Source organism: Alligator mississippiensis, chromosome 8, assembly GCF_030867095.1.
Source record: "Alligator mississippiensis isolate rAllMis1 chromosome 8, rAllMis1, whole genome shotgun sequence".
NCBI classification, from domain to species: Eukaryota; Metazoa; Chordata; order Crocodylia; family Alligatoridae; genus Alligator; species Alligator mississippiensis.
In genome coordinates, this window is record NC_081831.1 from 64394281 (window position 1) to 64417759 (window position 23479).

The 23479-nt window shown below is 43.0% G+C and overlaps 1 protein-coding gene across 2 annotated transcripts in view; it reads left to right on the forward strand.

Annotated features, from left to right (window-relative positions):
• LOC102561001 (vascular endothelial growth factor receptor kdr-like) overlaps nucleotides 1-23479 on the forward strand; it is a 175031-nt gene that overhangs the window by 111551 nt on the left and 40001 nt on the right. Inside the window, exons 12-19 of one of the 2 annotated variants that reach the window (XM_014607206.3) lie at nucleotides 3449-3557; nucleotides 13773-14066; nucleotides 15910-16056; nucleotides 17892-18017; nucleotides 18757-18863; nucleotides 20244-20379; nucleotides 21335-21439; nucleotides 23346-23462. In XM_014607206.3, the coding sequence (XP_014462692.2) occupies nucleotides 3449-3557; nucleotides 13773-14066; nucleotides 15910-16056; nucleotides 17892-18017; nucleotides 18757-18863; nucleotides 20244-20379; nucleotides 21335-21439; nucleotides 23346-23462 (1141 nt within the window). The remainder of the gene's footprint in view (nucleotides 1-3448; nucleotides 3558-13772; nucleotides 14067-15909; nucleotides 16057-17891; nucleotides 18018-18756; nucleotides 18864-20243; nucleotides 20380-21334; nucleotides 21440-23345; nucleotides 23463-23479) is intronic. The other variant, XM_059732797.1, reaches the window with a different exon arrangement.

A 23479-nucleotide genomic window follows, 5' to 3' on the forward strand; every position in this document is an offset into this window, starting at 1 on the left:
ATATATGCCTATGTTTGTTGCATGCATTAAGCACTGAAATTAAGAAGATAGAGAGGACTTACAGGATCATATAGCTCTTCCTCAGAGTGCTTTTTCTTCTTCCCTTTTTAGTATTACATGTCCCAAATGATGGGGACATTAAACTTCACTTGAGAGATGATGACTCTAATCCAGTGGTTATCAACCAGGGCACCATGACAATTTGGGTGCTTTAAGAAAGGATTCTGTGCTGCTCAATATTAGCACCATTAGATGTTCAAACATGTCTACATGATTTACAAGATAAACCAAGAGATTTAATATAGGAACACAGAGGAAGCCTTCTGGTCTATTGTGGTCTAAAAAAAATTGCTCTATTATTTTTCCGTGGTCAAAAAACAAGTGAAAGATGATAGCTGGCATTTTCTGAAGGGTTTCTTGAATCTAAAAAGGTTAAAAATCACTACTCTGACCCAGCAATGTTTGCTGGTAGGAATCATTGTTCTCCTTACAATTTTCAGTTGCTTAGTTTCATCCCACTCACCACATTCATCCTCCTCTTGCACATTTTTTCTTAAAACTCATGCATTAAAATGACTTCAGCAAGGGATGGGATTTACAAGACCAATCCTCTAATTTCCACCTGCAGTCTGAGGCAAAGCACAGACATATTTCATGTGGATGAAGTTTATTCAAACTTTGGATCTTTGACCATCTAGTCTAACAGACGATGAACATCTGTGGAAACATCTGTATCACGTAGGCAATGATTTTTTTCCCACCATCTGGGTTAACAGAGGTTACTTGTCAATGGAATCTGCTTGCTTGGTATGTCTATGATACTTCAAAATACAGAGACCATCACTGGACCATCACTTCCTGACCACTTTGTTCAGAGTCAATTCTGGTTTATTTTTCTGAGCAGCAGAGAAAACTGTCTAGTTTTGCTGGGAGTGGGACTGAGAGATTTGTGCAAACTTGTTAACCCCTCCCATCCTCCCCCCATGTTATATTTGTGTGTTCCAAGGCCTTGTTTTATTGGAAACTGAAACAAGATTAGGGCAGTCTGGCAACTGAGAACTTTATTTAAGATGCTGCAAAAATAATTGGACTCCTGATCTTGGGGGATTTACTCAAGGAGTGAACAGCTAGAGCAAAAGGCTGGTGCATAATAGTTTCAAGGGATTCATCTTATTAAAAGAAAATCACTCCAAATCCTTCATTTCCCCTTGGACAATCCCATGCATTTCTCAGCTGAAAAATGCTGTTGTGAAAATCACTTTTTGGAGGGCTTCTGTAGGCACTGTTTCAGAGATAGGACAATAAACTGAGAGCTGTCTGTTGTATCCAAGTGTGTACACTCTGCGCAGCCACCTGGCATCTGAGTGCACAACACTGTTGTCTTAAATTCTGCAGGCAAGAAAATCTGTTACTTTTTCCTTCCTGCAGTAAGCTTTTCCCAATAAATTACCCCCAAATAAAGCTTGTTCTAATGCATTATTCTACCAAGCTCCTCACCTTCACATGCAGGCACTTTTGAGATCAGGTAAGCTAAGGTCTCTGATTAACTTAATGCAATCTGCTATTCTCTCTTTTCCGCTATGAGGGACACTTCTAGGTAGTTCTGCACTCATGGATCTTATTATATATATTTGACTGGCAAGTGAACATTTAAGAGATCTCCTGGCTGTATTCCTAAGAGTTGGGTTTTTACCTTTAAAGTTCTGGCCAAATTCCTGAGTGGGTAATTACATTGTGTGCCTGTCTAAATTCCACCCCTTGCCATTTTAACAGGATACACAATATTCTTCTTGACTCCCTGTCCAGAATCATCACATACCAAGTCTTTGAGTTGTAAGCAGCTGTCCAGTTCCATCCCTTTCAATCCTGGAAGAGGCAATTCTAGTACATATAGTTTTATGATTTAGAAATGAAAAATCCTATAGAAGATGTAAGAGCCAATCATTGGGATGAGGAGAATGAGATTGGTCCTGATCCAGAAAGGTACTTAAATGCAAAGTCAAAGGTATTACTGAGATACTTAACATGATACCTGACTATGTTGCTGAATTGGGGCCATTATTAAATGTAATAGCAGGGCGGAAATGTTGAGGAAAAAAATAGAAGGTATGGCTTGACTTTGGGGATATTGCGCTCCCAAGAGCTAGCTATTTTCACATCAGAAATGAAGTGTGATGGCACTGGAGGGGCTCTTTGGGTTCCCTGTTCTGTAGTCTCACCTTTTACCTGTTTTATTCCCTCTTGCTTAATTGCAGCACTAGATGCCCCTGAGAAATGTGTTTAACCTTGGTCCTTACTTGTTACCTTACTGAGGTGAAAGAGAAAATCATCCCCATTAAAATACAGAATTCACACAGGATCAAACCTCTGAAACTCATTTCCCCATAAGATTTAAAGCACCAAAGCTGAGAAGATCTTAAATAACTCACTGAAAATACATCCCTCCCTGCTCTAAACACGTTCAAGGTGAAACTTTATGAGGAGCAAAGGAATGCCTCATGTGCATTTAGTTTAGAATATTAAACAAAAATCTGGGGATGCTTTTCTACACATCAAAGCACTCCCAGAGATAAAGATAAAGGACCAAAAGGTGCTTTAAGTTTTGACCCTCAAACTCCTTGCAAATGACTACAAGGAAAACTATTTGTTCCAAATGCATCTGCTTTGAGATCTTCAGGTGAAGGGCTCCACAGAAATGCTAAGTATCTTATGGAAGTTTTGACAGGTGGTGTCCTAACATCTTGCTAGCTGCCTCAGGTCCTCACAAGTCTCAGTGTTTTCATCACAGTTAGAGGATGCATCTAATGAGTTTAGGAGACCACCAACCCAAGAAATCCCCAGCATTCACTAAAACCAAGCTAAACTGCAGAGATAGGCATTATAACTTCCTGTCCTGGTGGAATATCCCTGTAGAATATAGCTCTAAAACCTCTCTCACTTCAAGGGACACCACTCACGCTAACTTTCAAGTCACTCACTTCCCACACAAATCTTTGTGTCCTGTCACCTTCCTTTGTGAAAATTGTTTATCTCAGAAATAGCAGCCACGCATCGGAGGCTGTGAAAAAGGGTTCTTTACGCTGCATAAATTACGATGCATTATTAGTTTTGTATATGAATCTGCGGTCTTGCATTTTGATTTTTGTCATATATTGTGTTTATTGGGCATTGGCAGAATGAGAGTTACACTGAAAAGGGAGGAGGTTGTCAAGAGAAAGTGGGGGCCTGTTAGGGGTGGGAAAGGGGAGTGAACTCGGGTCTGCAATGAGGGGACAATGAGTGACTACAAGAGCTGGGGAGAAGCATCTGACTGCTGCTTGGCTTCATTCATTACTGGGACCAACTCCTTTTCTATTGCATGACAGGGTACCTTTACCTAGAGGGTTTACTGACTCCTTCTGCTAAGGGTACACTCAAAACCCTTTCTTTCTCATCCCTTGTTTGGCAGATTGTGAGCACACTGACTACAGAGAGCAGCAGTGCATCAGGGATCTATTACTGTGTGGCTTCAAACAAGATTGGCACAGAGAAGAGGAGCATCAAGTTCTATGTGTCTGGTAAGCAACAAACACTGCAGATGATGGACACACTTCCTACCTTAAGCTTTTATACTGCTGAACATCTGCTCTGGCACCTCTTCCTAAGTATTAAATTCTGCCCTACCTTACGGCAGTGCTTTCCCACTGAAGTCAAGGGAGTGTGTGCAAGTAAACAAGGGCAATATCGAGACCTGATCCAATCCCACCAAAGTCAATGCAAGTCTTTTTGTTGACTTCAGTAGACGTTGGATCAAGGCCAAGTAATTAACCTTTACAGAGCTCTTTAAAAAGGAATGGGGTCAACATGTTATTCCTCCAGATAACACGAATCCAACAAATATCCGCCAAACCTTTTAATGCTGAACCCTATTGCAGTGAAATCACATCTCATAAGCTGCTTTTAATAGAAATGAAAAAAAGAAAGAGTCCAGGAATATTTGATTAAATGTTTAACCAAATTAACCTTAACAGTACCCATTTCTTCTACCCATTTTCTAGATACTTTCTATCCAAGAAAGTTTCCTGTCAGAATTACCATTGAAATAGCATGTTTAAAAACAAGCTGACTGGAAAGTAAATGTCACAATCTGTAAAAATTTGCAATGGGAAGTGAAGTTGAAGAAAAAGCTAGCACCACAGTGACTCTGTAATATTCTGTATCATCTAGGACTGTGCCTGTGAAGCATTTTAGTACAGTATAATAATGGTGTATCATGTAGTCATTTTTGTTACCCAAAACTAACAATGAAAAATGTCACCAAATGATAATGAAGACGGTGAAGACCTCTTATGCCATATGTAGAAGCTGGTATTTAGAAGAGGGGGAGGGACAAGTACAGCTGCAGGGGACCTTGTCCAATGCAAAAAAAGTATTGGACCAATATATATATGAGCCATCATGTTGGGGAGTGCAGAGATAGGTTGTAGGATCAGAGGAGAAGAGGGCAGAGTGCTCTGTACTTCAACAGTGCTGGTCTGGAGAATATAATCTCTTCCTCTTGCAATGCAGTTCTGAGAGACAGCACCGATCTCTGAGGTCCTTGAGACAGCCCAAGCAGACAGGAGATCCATTATGAATTATACACTTCCCACTACTATGTGTGGGCCTTCATAAAGGTTTACTTCTGCAGCAAACAATGCCAGATATTGTATTTGGATAGGTTCCTCAATGATCAAATCAGTCTATTACCACCACCAGTCAAGCCACAAGACTTTATAATACCTTCCATCTTCCCTTACTAAACCTGACACTACAACAGGTTAGTGTGGGAATACAACTGGAGCAGAATGAGGTTCAAAGAGTGGTACCCAACTATAGGCCTTTTAGTGCTAAAAAACCCTTTTGCCCACTAAGAAAGATGAGCCCTTTTTGCATTGAGATACTTGTTAACAGAGTTGACACAAATGGTGTTTTTCCACACAATTAATTGGAAGTTTAATACCTCAAATATTTCATTTTTTTTGAAGGCCGATATGTTTTGACATATGTGTATGATGCAAATGTGCAAGGCATACTTTTCCAACAGCATGAGTAATTACTGTAATTAACCATTGCAACAACTTGCCAAGGGCTGTGGCGGCTTCTTTATCACTGGAAAGTTTTTAAAACAAGAGCGAATGTTTTTCTAAAAAGATATGCTCTAGTTCAACCATAACTATCACACTTGAAACATACGTTAATTGAGGGAAGTCCTACAGCCTGTGGGCACATCTACATATGCATTAATGAGCCTTTTCTAATGTGCATTAAATTTAGTGCCTCCAGTGTGAGGTAATACATTAATGCGCATTATGTTACACTAATGCACAGTAGTAGTGCATTTGCATACTTTTCTAGTGACACTTAATGTGCAGTAGACTGTTTTACTGCACATAAGCATAATGTCACAGGGTTTTTTACATGATGCTTTAACACAAAGTAAAATAGTCTACTGCACATTAAAATGCACGTATAGATGCTCCAAGTGTTATGCAGATGTTCAGACTAAATTATTACAATGGTCCTTTTTGGCATTAAAAGATATGAAAGGTGAAGTTTGATTTTTACACTACCATGAGTTTCCCTTCACAAGTTTTTCTCCAGACAGTGGAAAAAAGGGGAGGAGAGAGAGAGAAAGAGAACAGTTTGTAAGACAGAGTGTATTAACATTCCTGGGACAATGTGCCATGAGATCTCCTTATCCATGCTGCTACTTATCTTAAGCCATGTAAGGTTATTCCCATCACACAAAACTGCTTTCTTTCCATCTGAGATAGACCAGATCATGAACAAACCTAGGGAAAACATTCTCAACCCTGAAACGGAAGTGAGTTCCATGCCATCCTAAGAGAAGGACAAGCATTAAACAATAGCATAAATCACATGTTTAAGGAACAAAAGTGGCATTTATGGATGAGGAAACTGAATTGTTCTAAATGTAGACATCACAGTCCCTGAGGCAGAATTGTTTAGATTCCACTGATAAAATATCCCTAGGCTGACCTGCTGCTTTGTCTCTTCATGTGATGGTCCTTGCTGAGTGGTACATGTTACTCCAGCCAAGTGGCCAGTTCCTTTGTAGACCTCATAGGAGCAGCAGCTCTTGGGCTGGTTCACAAATATCCACCTTGCACTCAGTGTAAGATCGGTGAAGAGCCAACCATACCATCTTGTCAACCTTTTGTGGAGTAGACGTGGCTGAGCTTATTATCTGCAGAGCACCTAGGTGATTCCCATGGAAGTTTCTTCCCTATCAAGTCCCATTGCTGGGCAAACGTGGTTTTTGGGTTTCCTGCTGTGCATGCAGTGTCCTAACACATAGAAGGCCAAGCAGTTTGGCCCTGGTTACAGAAGCTGGACTGCAAGTGACTAAAGGGAAAGCATCTTATGCAGCAAGTATGAACAGGATGCCCTAGCAAAATAGGTCAGATCCAACCTCAAAGTGCAAGTTTCCTAGTCTGTCCAATATGCCACAGCAGCTGCTATAAAACTGATAGCTTGGGGGCTGAACAGTGAGACCGAGGACAGAAGAAGACACTCATGTTACAACTGTGAGGCTGATGAGCTTCATTCAGGTGAATCTGAGAATTGACTTAGGTTGAATACAGGATTGAAAAGTAAACACGCAACCTTTGGGACCAGTTCTGGCAAATCTTTCCTGCCTTTCATAACCACCCAACTGTGCTCTGAAAGTCACCTTCTGCTGGTGGGACTCTGCACTTCACACAGAAGCTGTCAGGAAAATTTTGATCTCGCCTCATCTCCTTCTGTCCTATGTGAAATGATCTATGACTCATGTCACTTCTAAAGCATCCCTCAGAGCTGGTCCCCTTGTTGAGTATGTGCCAAGAAACCCAGTGCTGAAGGGGCCTGAGAGGCTAAATTCTCCTCTTTCCCAGGAGACTGCCCCTTTAGGTCAGGACTGAGATGATATAGTGGAGCACTGAATGGGGAGTAAAGTGGGAAACCTGTGCTGTCACTACCCAGGCTGCACCTGTTCTGTGGGAAAATACAGCTCCTGAGTCCCTGGGGCTCCCAGCATGGCACGTTTGCCAGCATTAAGTTGCTTTCTGGAAAGCACTCTCTTTGTCCCAGTGGAATATCAGCACAAGCCATGTTCTGTTCTACATGGCAGCTCTTCAGGATCTTCTACGAGACACTGGAAATAGCACCAAAAGCTATTTTAAAACATTTCAGTGTCAGCAGGACACATTTGGAGATTACTCTGAAAACAAACCATATAAGGGCTGTATCTAGATGGAAAGTGATAGTGTTAGATGGAAGATCTAAAGCTTTGTTCAGTTCTTCCTGCAGATGTTCTCTCTGCTCGTAGCCTACTACAGCCCCCACAGTACTTTAGGCAAGCTAGGTGTGTTATCCCTGCTGTTCTGGCCAGACACCTGCTCCAGTATTTTGATTCCAGCTAACTAAACCCCAAACCCTCTTTACAGGGTCAGCTACAGATCAGTTGTTTCAGTGTGTACTGTCTGTCCCAATTTTGACACCCACAAGCCCATGTAAATCATAGCAGGCAGGAGCCAAGTGGTCAGCCCGTCTTTGGAACTGACTCATGTCTTTGCCAACCACAGATTGATGACAAATGCCAAAGAACACACATTGCAGCCAACTACATTTGAATCCATTTTAACAAAAGCTCAGCAAATACCCACTCCTGAGGAATTTCCAGCTTTGAGCAAATATTAGTCAGCATTTGGTCTCTGATCTGCTCCATGGACAGTACAGCTACACATCAGAACAGTGCAGCTACACATTACTGTGCATCCACTACACAGTTCCAATCTACCTCTGTGTTTGCGAGGCACCCAACAATGAAGACACCTGTCATACACAATAATCATAATAATTATAATAGCAAACAACAACAGCGCCTTCACAACCCTTCTCTGGTTGTAACAAGAGCTCAGCAAAATTCAATGAAATGTCTTGGTTGGAAAGAAAATATTCTATTTCAGATATCAGATAAGGATCTGCTGTCAAAAGCTGTAATGCTTTATGAATTTAACATTTCTACCACTGTTTGCCACCATCAGTTTGCTCCTTCCTGACAAGTTTATGGGACACATGAAAGGGCTGGTGTTGTTTCAAACTGTCAAGCTTGCCCTCTCTCTGCCTGCATCTGACTTGCTAGGTCTGACATGGGGAGACTGTGTCATCTTGACAGACTCTGACATAGAATTCAGGAAAGAGCATAAGTTTTAAATTATACCAATTATTGTGCAAAACACAGGAAATTAAAAACAATTAATTCCTTGTAAATACAAATGGAATCAGACTTCCCTTTTGATTTTTTTCTGATGGTCTACCTTCCCCCAAAGGCTCATTTTCCTATTTTGTTAGGAAATCCTATATGGTCTTGAATGACTATTGCTGCTACTAGCCTGTAATACAATGAAAAAGACAAATGCATGGGGCCTGCTGGTAAAGGAGAAAAGGCCACATGGTGTATTCATATAGAGCATTTATTAGGAATCTCATGACATACTGCATCTGTTCAGGGAGAGGAAGTTAATCACTTCTCAGGGTCAAGACTGTGTAAGAAAAGTAGTGTAAGAGATGGGATAAGCTAAGCCATAACATGCTCTCAGAGCTTCGGTTACTCTCCAGACACAGTAGGAGGAGGATAAAGGAGAAACAGAGAGAGAGAGAGGAAGAGAGACTGATTTTTCCCTACCATGGTTACTAAAATCAATGAATATTCTATCAGAGCATAAAGATCTTCTTGAAAGGCTAACAAGATGGAAGAAAATAGCTCAAGTCCTAGCTAAAAATATTCAAAATGCTAAATAAGAAATGTCAGTCGAAGGAATGGGTAAGAAAAACAGCCCGGTTCTGTGTTCCGCAGAATGTTAAGATGAGAGAAAAACATGCACGTAAAAAGTTCAGAAGAGAAGCTGGATGCAATGCACCCGAGGGTGCTGGGGGAGTTGGCTGATGTGATTGCAGAGCTGCTGGCCATTATCTTTGAAAACTCTGGCAATTGGGGGAGGTCCCGGACGACTGAGAAATAGCAAATATAGTTCCCATCTTTAAGAAATGGAAGAAGGAGAATCCAGGGAACTACAGACCAGTCAGCTTCACCTCAGTTCCTGGAAAAATCATAGAGCAGATCCTCAAGAAATCCATTTCTAAGCACTTGGAGGAGAAGAAAGTGATTAGGAACAGTCAGCATGGATTCACCAAGAGCAAGGCATGCTTGACCAACCGGATTGCCTTTATGATGAGATCACTGGCTCTGTGGAGGTGGGGAGAGCAGTGAATGTGATAAACCTTGACTTTAGCAAGGTTTCTGATATGGACTCCCACAGCATTCTTGCACACAAGCTAAAGAAGTATGGGTTAGACCAGGCGTGGGCAAAATGTGGCCTGCGGGACCCCTGAAAAATTTAGAAAATTAATATTTATCTGCCCCTGGCTGCCTGTCATGAGGCCCTTGATGGCTTGCTAAAACTCAGTAAGTGGCCCTCCGCCTGAAATAATTGCCCGCCCCTGGGTTAGTTGAATGGACTGTAAGGTGGATAAAAAACTGGCTAGATTGTCAGGCTCAATGGGTTGTGATCAACGTGCCCCAGGGGCCAGTCCTGGTCTGGTTTTGTTCAATATCTTCATTAACGATCTGAAAGATGGGATGGATTGCACGCTAAGCAAGTTCAGAGATGACATCAAGATGAGGGGTGTAGCAGATGAGCTGGAGGGTAGGGCTAGGAATCAGAGTGACATAGACAAATTTGAGAATTAGGCCAAAAGAAATCTCAGGAGGTTCAACAAGGACAAGTGAAAAGTCCTGCACCTACGATGGAACAATCCCATGCACCGGTACAGGCTAGAGGCTGACTGGCTGGCAACAGCTCTGCAGAAAAGGATCTGGGGGTTGCATTAGACAGTAAGCTAATATGAGCCAACAGTGTGCCATTGTTGCAAAGAAAGCTAACAGCATACTGGGCTGCATTAGAAGGAGTGCTGCCAACATATTGAGGGAAGTGATTATTCTCTATTCTGCCCTGGTGAGGCCACATTTGGAGTACTGTGTCCCGTTCTGGTCCCACACTATAGAAAGGATGTGGACAAGTTGGAAAGTCCAGCAGAGGGCAATGAAAATGGTTTGGGGGCTGGGGCACATGACTTCTGAGGAGAGGCTGAGGAAGCTGAGCTTATTTAGTCTGCAGATGAGAAGGCTGAGAGGGGATTTAATAACAGGCTTTAACTATCTGACGGGTGGTTCCAAAGAGGATGGAGCTAGACCAGGGATAGGCAAAGTCCAGCCCGTGGGCTGAATTTGGCCTTTGGCAGACTCCATTTCCCAGCAGCCCCCACCTGCATCGCTGTAGTTAGTTTCCATGGAGACCCAGCAGCAGCAGTGCTGTGACAGCGCAGGGCTGGGTTTTCCATGGAGACCGGCCCAGGCCGTGCTGGCAGGGCGTGCAGCTGGGTAGCGAGCTACTCCAGGGCTTGTGGTGTTGATAGCGTGGTCTGGAGCTGGGGTACAGCCATGATGTGCAGCCTGCATGCCCTGGCCAGGGGGCATGCAGGCAGTGGATCATGGCTCCGTCCCACTCCGGACCACACTGTCGCCACTGCCAGCTCCCTGCCCAGCCATGTGCTGTCCCAGTGCTGCTGGGGCCGGTCTCCATGGAAACCCTGGTCCCACACTGTCACAGCACTGCTGCTGCTGGGGTTTCCATGGAAACTGGCCACGGCAATGTGTGCAGGGGCTGCTGGGAAATGGAGTCCAGCTGCCAGCCAGATCCGCCATTTTGCCCGCCCCTGAACGAGACTGTTCTCAGCAGTGGAAGATGGCAAACCAAAGAGCAGTGGTCTCAAGTTGCAGGAAGGAAAGTTTAGGCTGGATATTCGGAAAAACTTTTTCACTAGGAGTGTGGCAAACACTGGAACAAGTTACCTCTCCGTCCATGAAGGTTTTAAGGCCCAGCTCGACAAAGCCCTGGCTAGAATGATTTATTTGGGGATGGTCCTGCTTTGAGTAGGGGGTTGCACTAGATGACCTCCTAAGGTCCCTTGTAACCCTAATTTTCTATGATTCACACCAGTTGCTACCAAAGCCCCATACAGGAGTTTTAACTGGACCCGGTTTCTCCCCACTGAGGAAAATTGTGCTGGCCTCAGCCTTTTCTAATTATTTTTATTCACCTGATCAAATGAAGCATTCTGCTGACATTTTGGAAACACAGGATACAAGATGTGAAGAATAGAAATAGTACCAAAGTCAATTTACACCTCATCAAACCAATGGCCTGCTCACAGTAAGCAAGAGAAAGCAGACTTGAGCCTAACAAAACAGTGCATGAAATAGGAAAAGAATTCCATAAAAAAGAAAGCAAAGAAAACTATCATTTTCAATACTGGTGGCCAGAGGGTACTTGACTCTTTTCAAATCTTTCATAAAATAGCACTGGTGCCAATCTCTAGAAACCATGAAGCAAGGCTGACTGATTTCACTCTAGCTGAGCTGCAAAAGAGAGATTCAAATCTTATGTGTGAACCCCCTCAAGGCTCTGTATTACACACAATACATATTCTGTTCTTAGGCAAAGTGGGTATTTCTCAACACCCGGACCACTTGTGAGCAATAAAAGCTTCCACTGCACTTTTGCAAGAGTTTGCAGTGTTTGTCCCTGTCCTCCTGGCCACATTTCAGCTCCCAGGTGGAACTTGCCAGACTCTGCGGGCAGTGACTGACTACTTGCTTCTCCTACCCCGAGTGCTGTCATTCCACAAAGAACTGTCTGTTACATCCTAATTTGCAGAAAGCCTTTAATTAATCATTAAAACTCAGCATGGAGCATTACTCCTGGCCAGAGGACTACATCAAACTGATACTCCCAAAGGCCTCATCTACCACATGCTGGGTCTGGAATAAAACCCAGACTGGATTCTTCATAAATGCTTGCCTCTGTTGCTCCCAAATCTTGATCTGGTGGATAGATAGAAACAGCTCCAGGGCACAGGGACTTTGTTATTAGTACTGATGAAGGAGTTTGTTATTAGAAGTGATGAAACCTAATCATGAAATTCGGGTCCTCTTGGGGGGGAGCGGGTGGATCACTGAAAATCACAGAATGGAAGGAAGGAAAGGAGATGGCGTTTCCTTCCATTCTGATGCTCGGAGGGCTTATGCGGTAGTGGGAGGCCCGAGGCCCGATCTGATCTGAGGGTCATTACTCAGGCATAATTTCTCTCAACTTCCGGGCTATTCACACGGACACATCAGGTAAAGGGTGTTTGGATTGGATGAAAGATGTCAGGGACATCAATCAGGCAGGCCAGCCTGAGTCAAGTACCTTGGCAGTCAGGCTTGCAGTAAGCCTCAGCTCATGAGCTCTTGCCCAGCTCAGGAGCAGCGAGCATCCTGCCTGTCTGCTGGGGACGCTGCCTATCCATTGAGCACCAGCTGGGACCCTGGGTTTGCAGGCCACTCAACAGTGCTAGTTCCTGACTCTGGTTTTTCGCTTATTTCTGGACTTTGGCTTTGGATTTCCCTGTGTATCTATGTCCTGGCTCCTGCCCCTGATTTGGCTGTTTTCAGACTTTGCCCTGTGGATTGCCCATCAGACCGGACCCTGAACTGTGTTGTGGACTCTGCTTCCAGATTTTCCTTTAGTTTTGGTACGTCTCCTGCTCTTTGACCCAGCCCCAGACCCTGCTTTCTGTCTTTTGGCCAGGGTGCCTACAACCTAACTGTTAGACCAGGCTGCCTTCAGCCAGGTCCCTTGTAAAAAAGTGGGTAACAACAATATAGGAACCCTAAGATTCTCTTGTAGATGGAATGGGCTTGTGCTTCCTGCTTTTTCTTTATCTGAATCTATTAAAAGTTAAGACGACTAGGATTTCTAAATCATTGGATCAATTAATCCATTCAGTGATCAAATAAATATCCGCTGTGACAGACGTGAGGGAGACAAATATTGGCATAGTAGAAATAAGATTGGGAGAATGTAGAACTGTAGAAAAAAGCAATGTTACCTGTGAATAACAAAATGAGGGCGTTTCTTTACTCCTGTATAATATCTCAAGGCTTTTGTTGCAGACAGAAGGAAGACAACCCATGAACACACATCAGTCTGTTTGGATATCTGTCTCCCTTGATTCTGAGTTAGCATCATTAGCCACAGCCTATTAACAAATTCTACAGATAGCTTTCAATTACTTACTGGTAACTTATTCATGAAAACATTCATGGACGAACGGCTTAAGGCAGCAATTCTCAACCGACTTGCCATAGCACCCTGGGATGCCATGAAGTATTAACACTGCTAGGTGTTTAATGGTGGCAAACCAAAGAGTGCCATGAAGTATTAGCACTGCTAGGTGTGCAAGCATCTACATGTGATTTGTAAGATAAAGATTTCAAATAGGAATTCATAGTGTCAAAAAAATTCTGTTGCGGTCTTTTGAAGCTGTTTGCAACAGAAGAATTACCCTATTATTTTTCCATAGTCAAAAAAGTTTCAAAAGCTAAAAGCTGACATTTCTAAGGGGTGTCCAGAGTGTAAAAGAGTTGAGAACCACTGGCTAAAGGTATAGTGGCAAGTAGTGCATGTAGAGTTATCCAGTTTGCAAGCACAAATAGTTGTTCACACATGGCTTTCTGAGGGCACTCTTTAACAGCCCATTCCATGATGAAGGTCTTGGAAATTTGGCCATCGGGTTACAGAAGAGCAGCCAAATATATTTTTCATTGTGCTTTAATTCTAACCTGCTTTTTCTCTTCCACCTAGATGTGCCATTTGGTCTGCAGGCAGAGCCCCAGATCACTGCCATTGTGGGAAGTGACATTCAGCTGCCTTGCAAAGCCTCCAAGTACATCTACAACCACCTGGACTGGTATTACCCCTCCTCAGAGGTTGTCCCCAGTGCCTTTAGAAATAAGAGCATTGACAAATACTCCATCTCCTTGATGCTGGTCATTACTAACATCACACAAGAGCATGCCGGGTTGTACAAGTGCCAAGCTCAGAATCAGCATAATTCCACTGACATGCTGGAGCAAACTACCCAGCTTGTTGTCAAAGGTAGGTTTTGCCAATGGACAAAGGTAAAGATGATGTAAAGGTGCTATAAGCAGAGGTGCTGAATATCACTCCCACTGATGTCCTTGGATGTGGTGGGTGCTCAGCACTTCCCAGATCAGTCCTAATATGCATGTAAATGCTCAGTATTTAGCTTTCAGTCACATAAGCAGTTGAGAACATTGAAACATTTTTATAAGTGTAGCCTGTAATGGTTTCAGATACCCCTGGTCTGTAAAAAGTGTCAGGGGACCTTAAGCATCCTTTGCAGAAAGGAAGGAATTCCAGTAACATTTTATGCTCCTGACACCCTACTGGGACCCTGGTTTAGTGCTGACTCAAAGTACATAGCCCCACTGGCTATATTACCAACAACACAACAGCATATCCCTTAAAATGGCCCACCCCAGTTCTGCAAGTAAAACATCTAATGAGATTACATCCCAGGAGACTGCCATGGTTGTGTGTAATGTTATTTAGCTTTGGACTAGTTAAATACATTTGCAGGAACATATAATTAAATGGCATTTCCTATGTACATGCTGTGATCAGTGGACAGCTTAGAGCAAAAGCAATTTTATCTATATCTGGACTCCAAGAACCTGTTTCTTCCCTTTTAATCTTATATCAGTACTATTGTAGGGCCCAGCATCCCTGGTACCTCTGAATATTGAAATACAAAGGACTTGATTCTTCTCTCTGCTGCCGAGGCTAGGGCCAGTCCACTCTGTTTTGATCACAATTGTGTTTATATGAAGTAGTTGCTAACATTGCTCCAGTGCAGTGGCCCTGATCAGGGCAGACAGAAAAATTATTGTGATCCCACCTACCCACTCACACAGAAAATTGCCACCCAAACTGTAGCTGTAGCTGCCATGGTTTTGTTCGGTGTGTGGGTGGTGACATTAAGTCAGTTAATTCTCTCTGTTTCCAAAGACGTAAGGCAGAGTCCAACTCGTCCTGTTATACCCAGACCTCATGCCTGTTCTGGCCTTGAACTGATAACTAGTTTCATAACTAGTTTCCAGAACAGCTAGACATTGACACACTGGGCCCTTTTCTGCACGCTGCATCCAAACGATTCACTTGCTTTTCCCCTTGCAGATATTTTTATTCACTTAATCAGTTTTCCACCTACACAGACACCTACACACAGTGGCTAAGGGAAAAAATGCATCTAAGCTGTTAGTACATGTATGAAAGAACTCGAATTTTAAATGTGCCTTCTGTGAGTTATTACTTAGTTTCTGTCGTTGGCCTCTAGTGCCCGAGGAGAAATTCTCCTTGAAAACATGCTATGTGAAATGCCACTAAAAACTTTCTCTGTGTAAAACTAGCCATGTGGATCTTTCAGGATCCCTTTCATACTATGCACACAGCTTTTCCTCTTCCGTGACTGCCCTGCACATTTTGAACTGGATTTTTTGGTTGGTTGATTGGTTGGGTTTTTTAAATGATATAATCTGAGGTGTATTCAGATTTGTTCTGCCCTTTGCTAATCATTCACACCAGGTCTGCTGAGGAAACCTTGCCATCCTGAGCTTTGCAGGAGCATACATGACAAGGGGACAAGCATACATAACAAGGTGCAGGGCAACAGAAAAACCTTAGAATTTCTCCATTTTCCTACTTCCCTCACACTCCTTCTATATTTGCTCTGCCCACTCTGTCTGCTTATGATTCAGCTCTGTATCAAACTTAAGCCAAGTGCTGTTCCCCCAACAACAGCAAACCTTTGCTGCCTCCAGGCTGGTAAGACAAGGCCTTTATTTGGAGATGCTTAGGTAGATCTGTAAAAGAGGCATTCCTAACGCTGACTGTGAATTGTTTTCCTTTGTGAATGCAGCAAAGGCCGTGCCATATATTATTCAAAACCTCACGGACCTGGAGGTTAACATCAGCGGCAAGATCGTGCTGGAGTGCAAAGCAAATGGAACCCCGACACCTCACGTTACGTGGTGGAAAAATGGCTATCTCATTTCACCTGCTTCAGGTGAGCCTGGGGAATGCTGCAGTGCTGGATGTGAGAAAAGAGACATGGTGGTGATGAGAAAGGAGTCACAGGTTTGCAACACACTTTTGGCCCAATTTTCCACTGCCCGGTACTTTGGGCAGTCATTTACAATGATGCAAATAACCATAGAAAGGTCCCAGCAGGTGGAAGACCTTTACAGACTGCTGATGTGGTCTGCATATTGGATTTTAAGGGCCCAGACTGGCAGCCAGGGCCTGATTTATATTTCTCCGGTGCCACTGATTGTGCCCACAGCGTTGGCTATGTGCTTTCTCGACATATACAAAACTGACTCTTGCAAGATGCTGAACCCCTTGCTACCCAAGATAAATGCTTGTGTGTACTAAGGTGAGCAAGACAGGGGGATCCATTTGCTAAAGTGTTTAGGGCATGATCCAGAGTCTGCTGGAGTCAGTGCTGATCTCTTCTCTAAGAGTCAGACCCTTAGTCTGCTGTCCAGTATAATTACTGTGTTTCTTTATTTCCCTCAGACTAACAATCCAGAGGAGTGGCTGTTAGATCAAACAGTGCACAGCAGCACAGGGCTGCTGCAAGACAGCATGGACTCCCTTGTCTGAGCTTGGAAGTCTTTCCAAGTGTCTCTACCCCGAGTTTTCCTTCATGTCACGGAGAAACTGGTATCAGTAGCCAGTCCTCTGACTTTAATTTTTCATCTTGGGTAGGAAGGAAATCTAGGATCATCCATAATTCAGATCAGACTGTTCCAGGCAGAAACTCTTTACAGCTACTGAAATTTCATAAATAATTCTAGAGGGACAAGCATGTAACTCATCCAACCAATGGAAACATAAATAAAATATCTGAAAAAAACACCTCAGGGTAAATATTTCAGTACTGTGCATGGCGAGTTATGTGTACAGCTCTTGTTAACAACAACAGGATTCATGGGCAGAACACATTGCACACTCCCCTTTGGATTCAAGGCCCAGCATAATTCCCTTGCTCTGCTAATTGCATCTTCTTAGCAAGCCGGTTAGCTTGGAATCCCATTTACAGAGTCAGAGAAATGAAAACTGGAAGTGGCTGGTAGGTCACAACTAGGTAATCTCTCCTCCCTGTGAATGCAGGATGGTTTTAGACAGTTGGTACTTCAGGGCTTTGCCCAGACACCCCATTTTAATTACCCAAGATGATGGGGCTTCCATTGCTTCTTTTTGGAGGCCGTTCCACAGTTCATAAACTTTGCTGTTTCTCTTATATTTTTCCTCAGGCTTCCTTTGCTGCATCCAATTTAACACACTGGTTGTAGCACCTCAGATCACTCAAAAAAATTCCCTTCTTGCTGTGCCCTTTCCAATGTCGTCTTCAAAGCCTTTTTGTCTAACCACAGAGCTGTGATGAATACATTTTAATGACCTTTCCCTCATATCATGTTAAGTTTGGGGTTGGGATCAAATCTTGCTGTGAGTTATGCAGGTGTAAAAAGAGCCCAGTCTTGCCCCGCACTGCTGTTGATTAGATATTCCCCACTGACTTCCATGAGAGCAGTCTCAGGCTCCACATTTAAAATAAATGAATAAATATATTTGTTATACAGAGGCTGCTGAGTGATCTCCATGAAATTTGCATGACAAATGAGTTGAGAGTACATGGCAAGGAATGGGTTTGCATCATACCTGCATAAACAAAAGCGCATGTAATATATACACTGTTCAAAATTGTCTTCTGGTTGCTACCAGCAGTACTGTACCAGGTCTGCAGGGACCTGGGAAGTCATTTATAACAGAATTCCATTTAGAAATTATGTATTACAAATACCTTATGTACTGAAATGAAACTATCCCCCAATGCAGGAATTTCCATGGAAAATAATACCCTGATCATTGAGCGAGTGAAAAAAGATGATGAAGGCCTCTACGAGTGCAGGGTTTCTAATGAAATGGGCCGTGACAGTACAATGGCATTCATTAAAATAGAAGGTGAGGCTGCAAACGAATGCACAAGTTTGGTGATACGGGCATAGTTTGAATGATATCCTTCTACTATCCCAAGGCAAAGAATTGTTTCAAGAGTTGGGGAATACATTTTAAAATAATAAACACACACACATACGCACAACAGGTTTGGTTAAAAGTAAAACTTAAAAATTAAATTGAACCTCTTTTTGGTCCTGGAAGCTTATAGTTCCATGATGATGAAGAGCCTGAAGCATCTCATTAGCACTTTATGTCTAGAACACCTTGATGAGAGCCCTGCCCAAGACTCAGTGTGGTCTTCATGCAAGGAGTTGTGTAATGCATAGGTTCTCAACCTTTGTATACTGAGATTTCTTTAAGTTTCCTTCCTATTTAGCCAGGATCTAGCTGGGACCATCTCCCATTCAGTCAACTATGAAGAGCAGGATGGCTGGAACCTCCTGGCCTCTGTTTATGATTTTCATGTTCGGAACCCCTCACTTAATGCCTTGAGTGCTTGGCATTGATACTATAAAATAATACCTTTTAACCATGAGCCTATTCACATATTGTTCCCCATATTTGATACACGGTTACCTATGGGGATATACTAAGTACTGCCTACTGCTAGTGAATAAAAGACACCAGCACAGTTCATGGATTTCATGTCTACCTCTTTTGTGAAATAAAGCACGCTTTGTGGAATTGCAATTATTTTATCAGTGCAATTAATTCAGAATTTGTTCTTATGTTTAACTTCCAGGTTCTGAAGAGAAATCCAATATTGAAGTTATCATTTTGGTCTGCACTGGTCTAGCAGCTACTCTCTTTTGGCTGCTTCTGACTCTTTTCATTCGGAAACTTAGAAAAGTAAGAGGTCTTCCATATTGTGGAAATGGGACACAATTGGCCTCCGAGCTCAACTCCAATTCAAGCCAAGCCTCAGAGTTCAGAACTGAGGCCGTGCTGGCACTAGGGTTGGGGACAGATGGTGAAAAACTGTATGAGCTGTTCTTGTAAAACTTCAGGCAAAGATTTCTGTTGATTAATTATTTGTAATCTCAGGAAATTAATTCTACCTATAAGAATTTTACCCTCTTGCTCGGCATCCAGTGAGATCAGGAAAAGCAGGTTGCTTCCACCTTTGGATTCAAACTGATCCCAAGAGCATTAAAGCAGGTTCGGAGACAGGCTTTCAATCTAAAGGCCCTAAAATGAAGTTCTGGTTTCACCCCATCTCTAATAAGGTTTTCCCTAAAACATAGGCAATGGAGGGAATGCTGCTTGAAAGATGTTAGAATCTGTTTGTTTGCTCTAGAGATGGGCGCAAACCACAAAGTTCATCTTGTTTTCATGCTTCATTACTCCTTGGCCTCTTTTCATGAGACTCCAAGGAGTAGGGTAGGTCCTCGACTAGTTCTGAAGAATATTTGATAAAGTAAATCAAATTTAGATTTGTTCTTTCTTATACAAACAATAAATATGATCTGAGAGACTAGGACTCTAGCCTGGCCACAGCCCAAACCACAGTCCTAATGTTAATCTCCTGTAACTTGAATGACTAATTCCTACTCCTCTTATAAATGTGAACCCATAAGGTTCATGTGTTCCCAGTGTGTTGCCAGGACAGCAGAGGTGCCAGACCCTCTGAATCTTATGTCATCTTTTACACTTGCTCAAAGAGGGCAGATGGTAACACCAGATGATAATTCTATGCACAGTGTCATGAGGTTTTCATTCATTGTGTATTAGAATATATGGCAATATGAGGTATAGGGGTGTAGAGACTGAGGCTCCAAGTTGTCCCAGAATTTAAAAGCCATTTAAACACATTTCTAATTCATAAAACAAAGGATGCCTTGATAAGCATCCCTTTAAAAGGCATTTCTCATCTGAAGGATTTTCTAGAAGCAGTGCTGAATTCTTTAAAGGAGTACAGGTTGAGAATGATAATAGCAGGGGCTTTACGTCATCAAAGTGCTTTCAAACATTCACTAATTCAATTCTCTCATCACCCCCGAAAGATACACATATGTAAGTTTTCTTTTTCCCCAGGCTTCATATGTGCAAATTAAGGCAGGATATCAAGAGTATAGGTCCAAGCACCACAGATGGAAATGGGTGTTGGGGCCAGGATCAGAATGCAGGGGGTGCTGGTTCCCAGGCCTGTGTTCATTCTACTATATCATGCTTCTCTCTCAAGTTAGAGCTGCACAGCAAATACTTTGACTCATTTTTCCCCATTTGCAGCCTGATGCCACAGATATTAAAACAGGATACCTGTCCATTATAATGGATCCAGAGGAAATGCCTCTTGACGAGCAATGTGATCGGCTCCCATATGACAGCAGTAAATGGGAGTTCCCAAGAGACAGGTTGCGGCTGGGTAAGTGATATAGGCATCCATCATATAAAGAACAGAAATATCCTATAATCCAGAATTTCTGTGGAGGTGTAGCATAGCCAATTAGCTCTAATGCCAGTACACTTTCATCTTTGGACAGTGGGTCTCATTGGGAGGGATGCTGAAGGGGTATTTAGAAGAGCCATCTTTTGAAATGGCTACCACCTCCCAAAAGAAGTGAAGGCATAGCATCCTCATGGAAGGAAGACTGCTCCCAGTACCTTCCAGGGACACCATTTGGATATCTTACATCACTTGCACAGAGAACAATGGAAAGGGAAGCAGGTCTGAAAGAGGGCGGTTCTCCATGTAAGTCCTTGTACAAGAACGTTGTGCAACTTCCAATTATGAAGAAAAAGGGCAAAAATGACTATTCACACCAGAAACACTGTTCAATAGGTAATAAAGACCAACTGAAAAAAAATTTCAACAGGGAAAGTATGGGAGGTGAAGAAACAGGGGAATTTACAGAATAAAGAGGAGGGGCATGTAGAGACTGTGGGTCAGGCAGGAATGTTGCGCTGGTTAGGTGTGGGCTTGTAGGGACTGTGGGTCAGGAGGGAAGGATAACTAAGGTGCTTGTATGCAGGGAACTGTGAATTTCCCAAGTTTAGAAAACTTGGTGTTCAGACAATTAAATGTAATGTTTTTACACTGCAGTCCCTAATGTGCATTCAACTCGAACTCCAGTTTAATGCTGTTTTATCTAACCTATCACATACTGCCTCACACTGAAATTATATGTATATAAACTATATTCTGCATATACATATATGGAAAGTATGTGATACAGGCTTCTATGGACTGTCAGGCCTTGCTGCACCTAGGCTCCAGTGTCTTGTATTTCTTGCATAGCTGAGAAAGCATGTTTCTCTCTTATCTGATGCAGACTGTCATAAGTCCCCTCTGGCTCATTCTTGACTCTTTGCTTCTCTAGGTAAAACACTGGGTCACGGTGCTTTTGGGAAAGTGGTGGAGGCGTCTGCTTTTGGCATAGATAAATCTTCAACCTGCAAAACAGTTGCTGTTAAAATGCTTAAAGGTACATTTCTCTCTGAGACTCTCAGGAGACTCTGCTGGGACCACGTGGGCAATGAGGTTTCTAGTTCTCAGCTCTAAGGCAATCCCCTTCCACTTCTCCTTCATTCATTGCATTCAGAAGGGAGCAAGCTTGCCATATGGGAGCAATTAGCTGCTGTATGGTGGATGCTAACGTGTAGGAAATGACAAGTGGGCTCCACACTGTGCTGCTGATTAAGCCTTGTATTCCTAGTGGACAAAAGCAGCAGCCTCCAGGTCTGTGGGGTTAGGAGGGAAACAGATTACAGAATGTAATTGCATTACGATGGTCTGAAATTGGATCTAAACCCTCGATCCTAGCCCTTCCAGATGCAGAAAGGTTCATGCAGTTGAAAAGAGCAGTGCCAAGGGAGTGAATTAGGAACAACTCTCTGGCAATTACTGAAATGAGGGAACGCTTTTACCAGCCAGCAGTGGGGAGAAAGGGAACTTGAAGCCTAAGATGCTTCCAAATGGCATTTATATACAAAGCCTCTACAGACAGCTTATGAATAAAGTCCTCCTATGCCTTGCTGGTTGCTTGGGTTTGGGTTTTTCAACTGTTTGCATGTTTTCCACACCCTTCCCTCCCCAGTAGACTACTGATTTTTGTTGGATGGGTCTCCACTCCCTGGCCCACACTGCTATGGATTGTTGCTGGGTGATGGCATTAACCCCTGCCACTCCAAAATCCAGGATGTGCTCAGAGAGCACAGCACTTGGGTTTTGTTGCCCGCTGCCTCTTCTGCTACTCCCCTCGCTGCCACTTCCCCCAGTGCCAAACTCTCTCTGCTTGCCAGCACCACCTTTATGCACCTCTTCTGGACCTGCTTTTCCTCCTATGCAGCTGTCCAATAGGGTCTTCATAGCCCTCTTCCCTATGCTGCTGGTTTTTCCATGCCATGCCCTTTTCCAAAACCTGCCCTGGAAAGTTCCCAGAGGCTCCTGATCAATCCAGAGCTCCCCTACTCCCTCCATCCAACTCCTGCAGCACCCACAGTACTTAATCACACCTGTCTCCACCCTGTGCCTCCCAGGTTGCCTTCCCACCCCCTCACTGTTCAATAAGTGCCTTGGTAGTACCTCCATCTAATCTTCCACCTTACTCCCAGAGGAACCAGATGAAAGTCTCTAGTGCGGGACAGTTCATTCAAGGAATAAAAGGGCCTGGATTACATAGACTGTGTTGAATTGGTTCTGCCATCTACCTCGCTTCCATAAAGCACATTATTGTTGGCTTCTGAGTAGAAGGCAGCATCTAAGCACAGATAATTGTGAAGATTTTCAGAACATGTTCAATTTAGGTATGATTAGGCATGGGACTCGTATCATTATAGATCAGTGGTAGATCTAGTGAAGTCACTAAAGTTATTAATGATGTTAACTGAAGGCACCTGGGACTCAGAGCAGTTTACAAGACCTGAGACTGCAAAAGTGATCAGACATCTATTTGGAGGACAATTCTACAACTCTTCCAAAAGAGGCAAAAGTTTAGGGCAAGAAATTATTTCCTACATGACTATTCATGCAGCTTTAATGCATTAATCCTTGCATTTGGGGCATATCTGTTCATTTGTTATATTGGCAATATTCAGTCCTTCACAAAGGATCCCCTGTATGTACATGAACCAGTGAAGTTCTACTGCAGGACATTAATACTTTGTAAGTCATGAAAAAGAAAGGAAGAGAGTTCTAAAGGGCAAAGCATTACTCTGTTTCATACGGGTCAAGAGACAGCAAGACGGATGAGTTCTTATCCATTTAGAAGGCTGAAAGGCAGAGATACCACAAGGAACCTGGGTGGGTTTGGTTTTCAAGTGTAAACAGGATTTTCTGTGTCTTAAAAATATCCTGTTGTGGAAAGATGGCCTTGTCCTGTTTATCTTAAGCAGAATGTGCAACTACTAATGAGTGCAAAGCTTTAATGTCGGAACTGAAGATCCTCATCCACATAGGACACCACCTCAACGTGGTCAACCTCCTGGGCGCCTGCACCAAAGCAGGAGGTAAGAAACTGGCATCT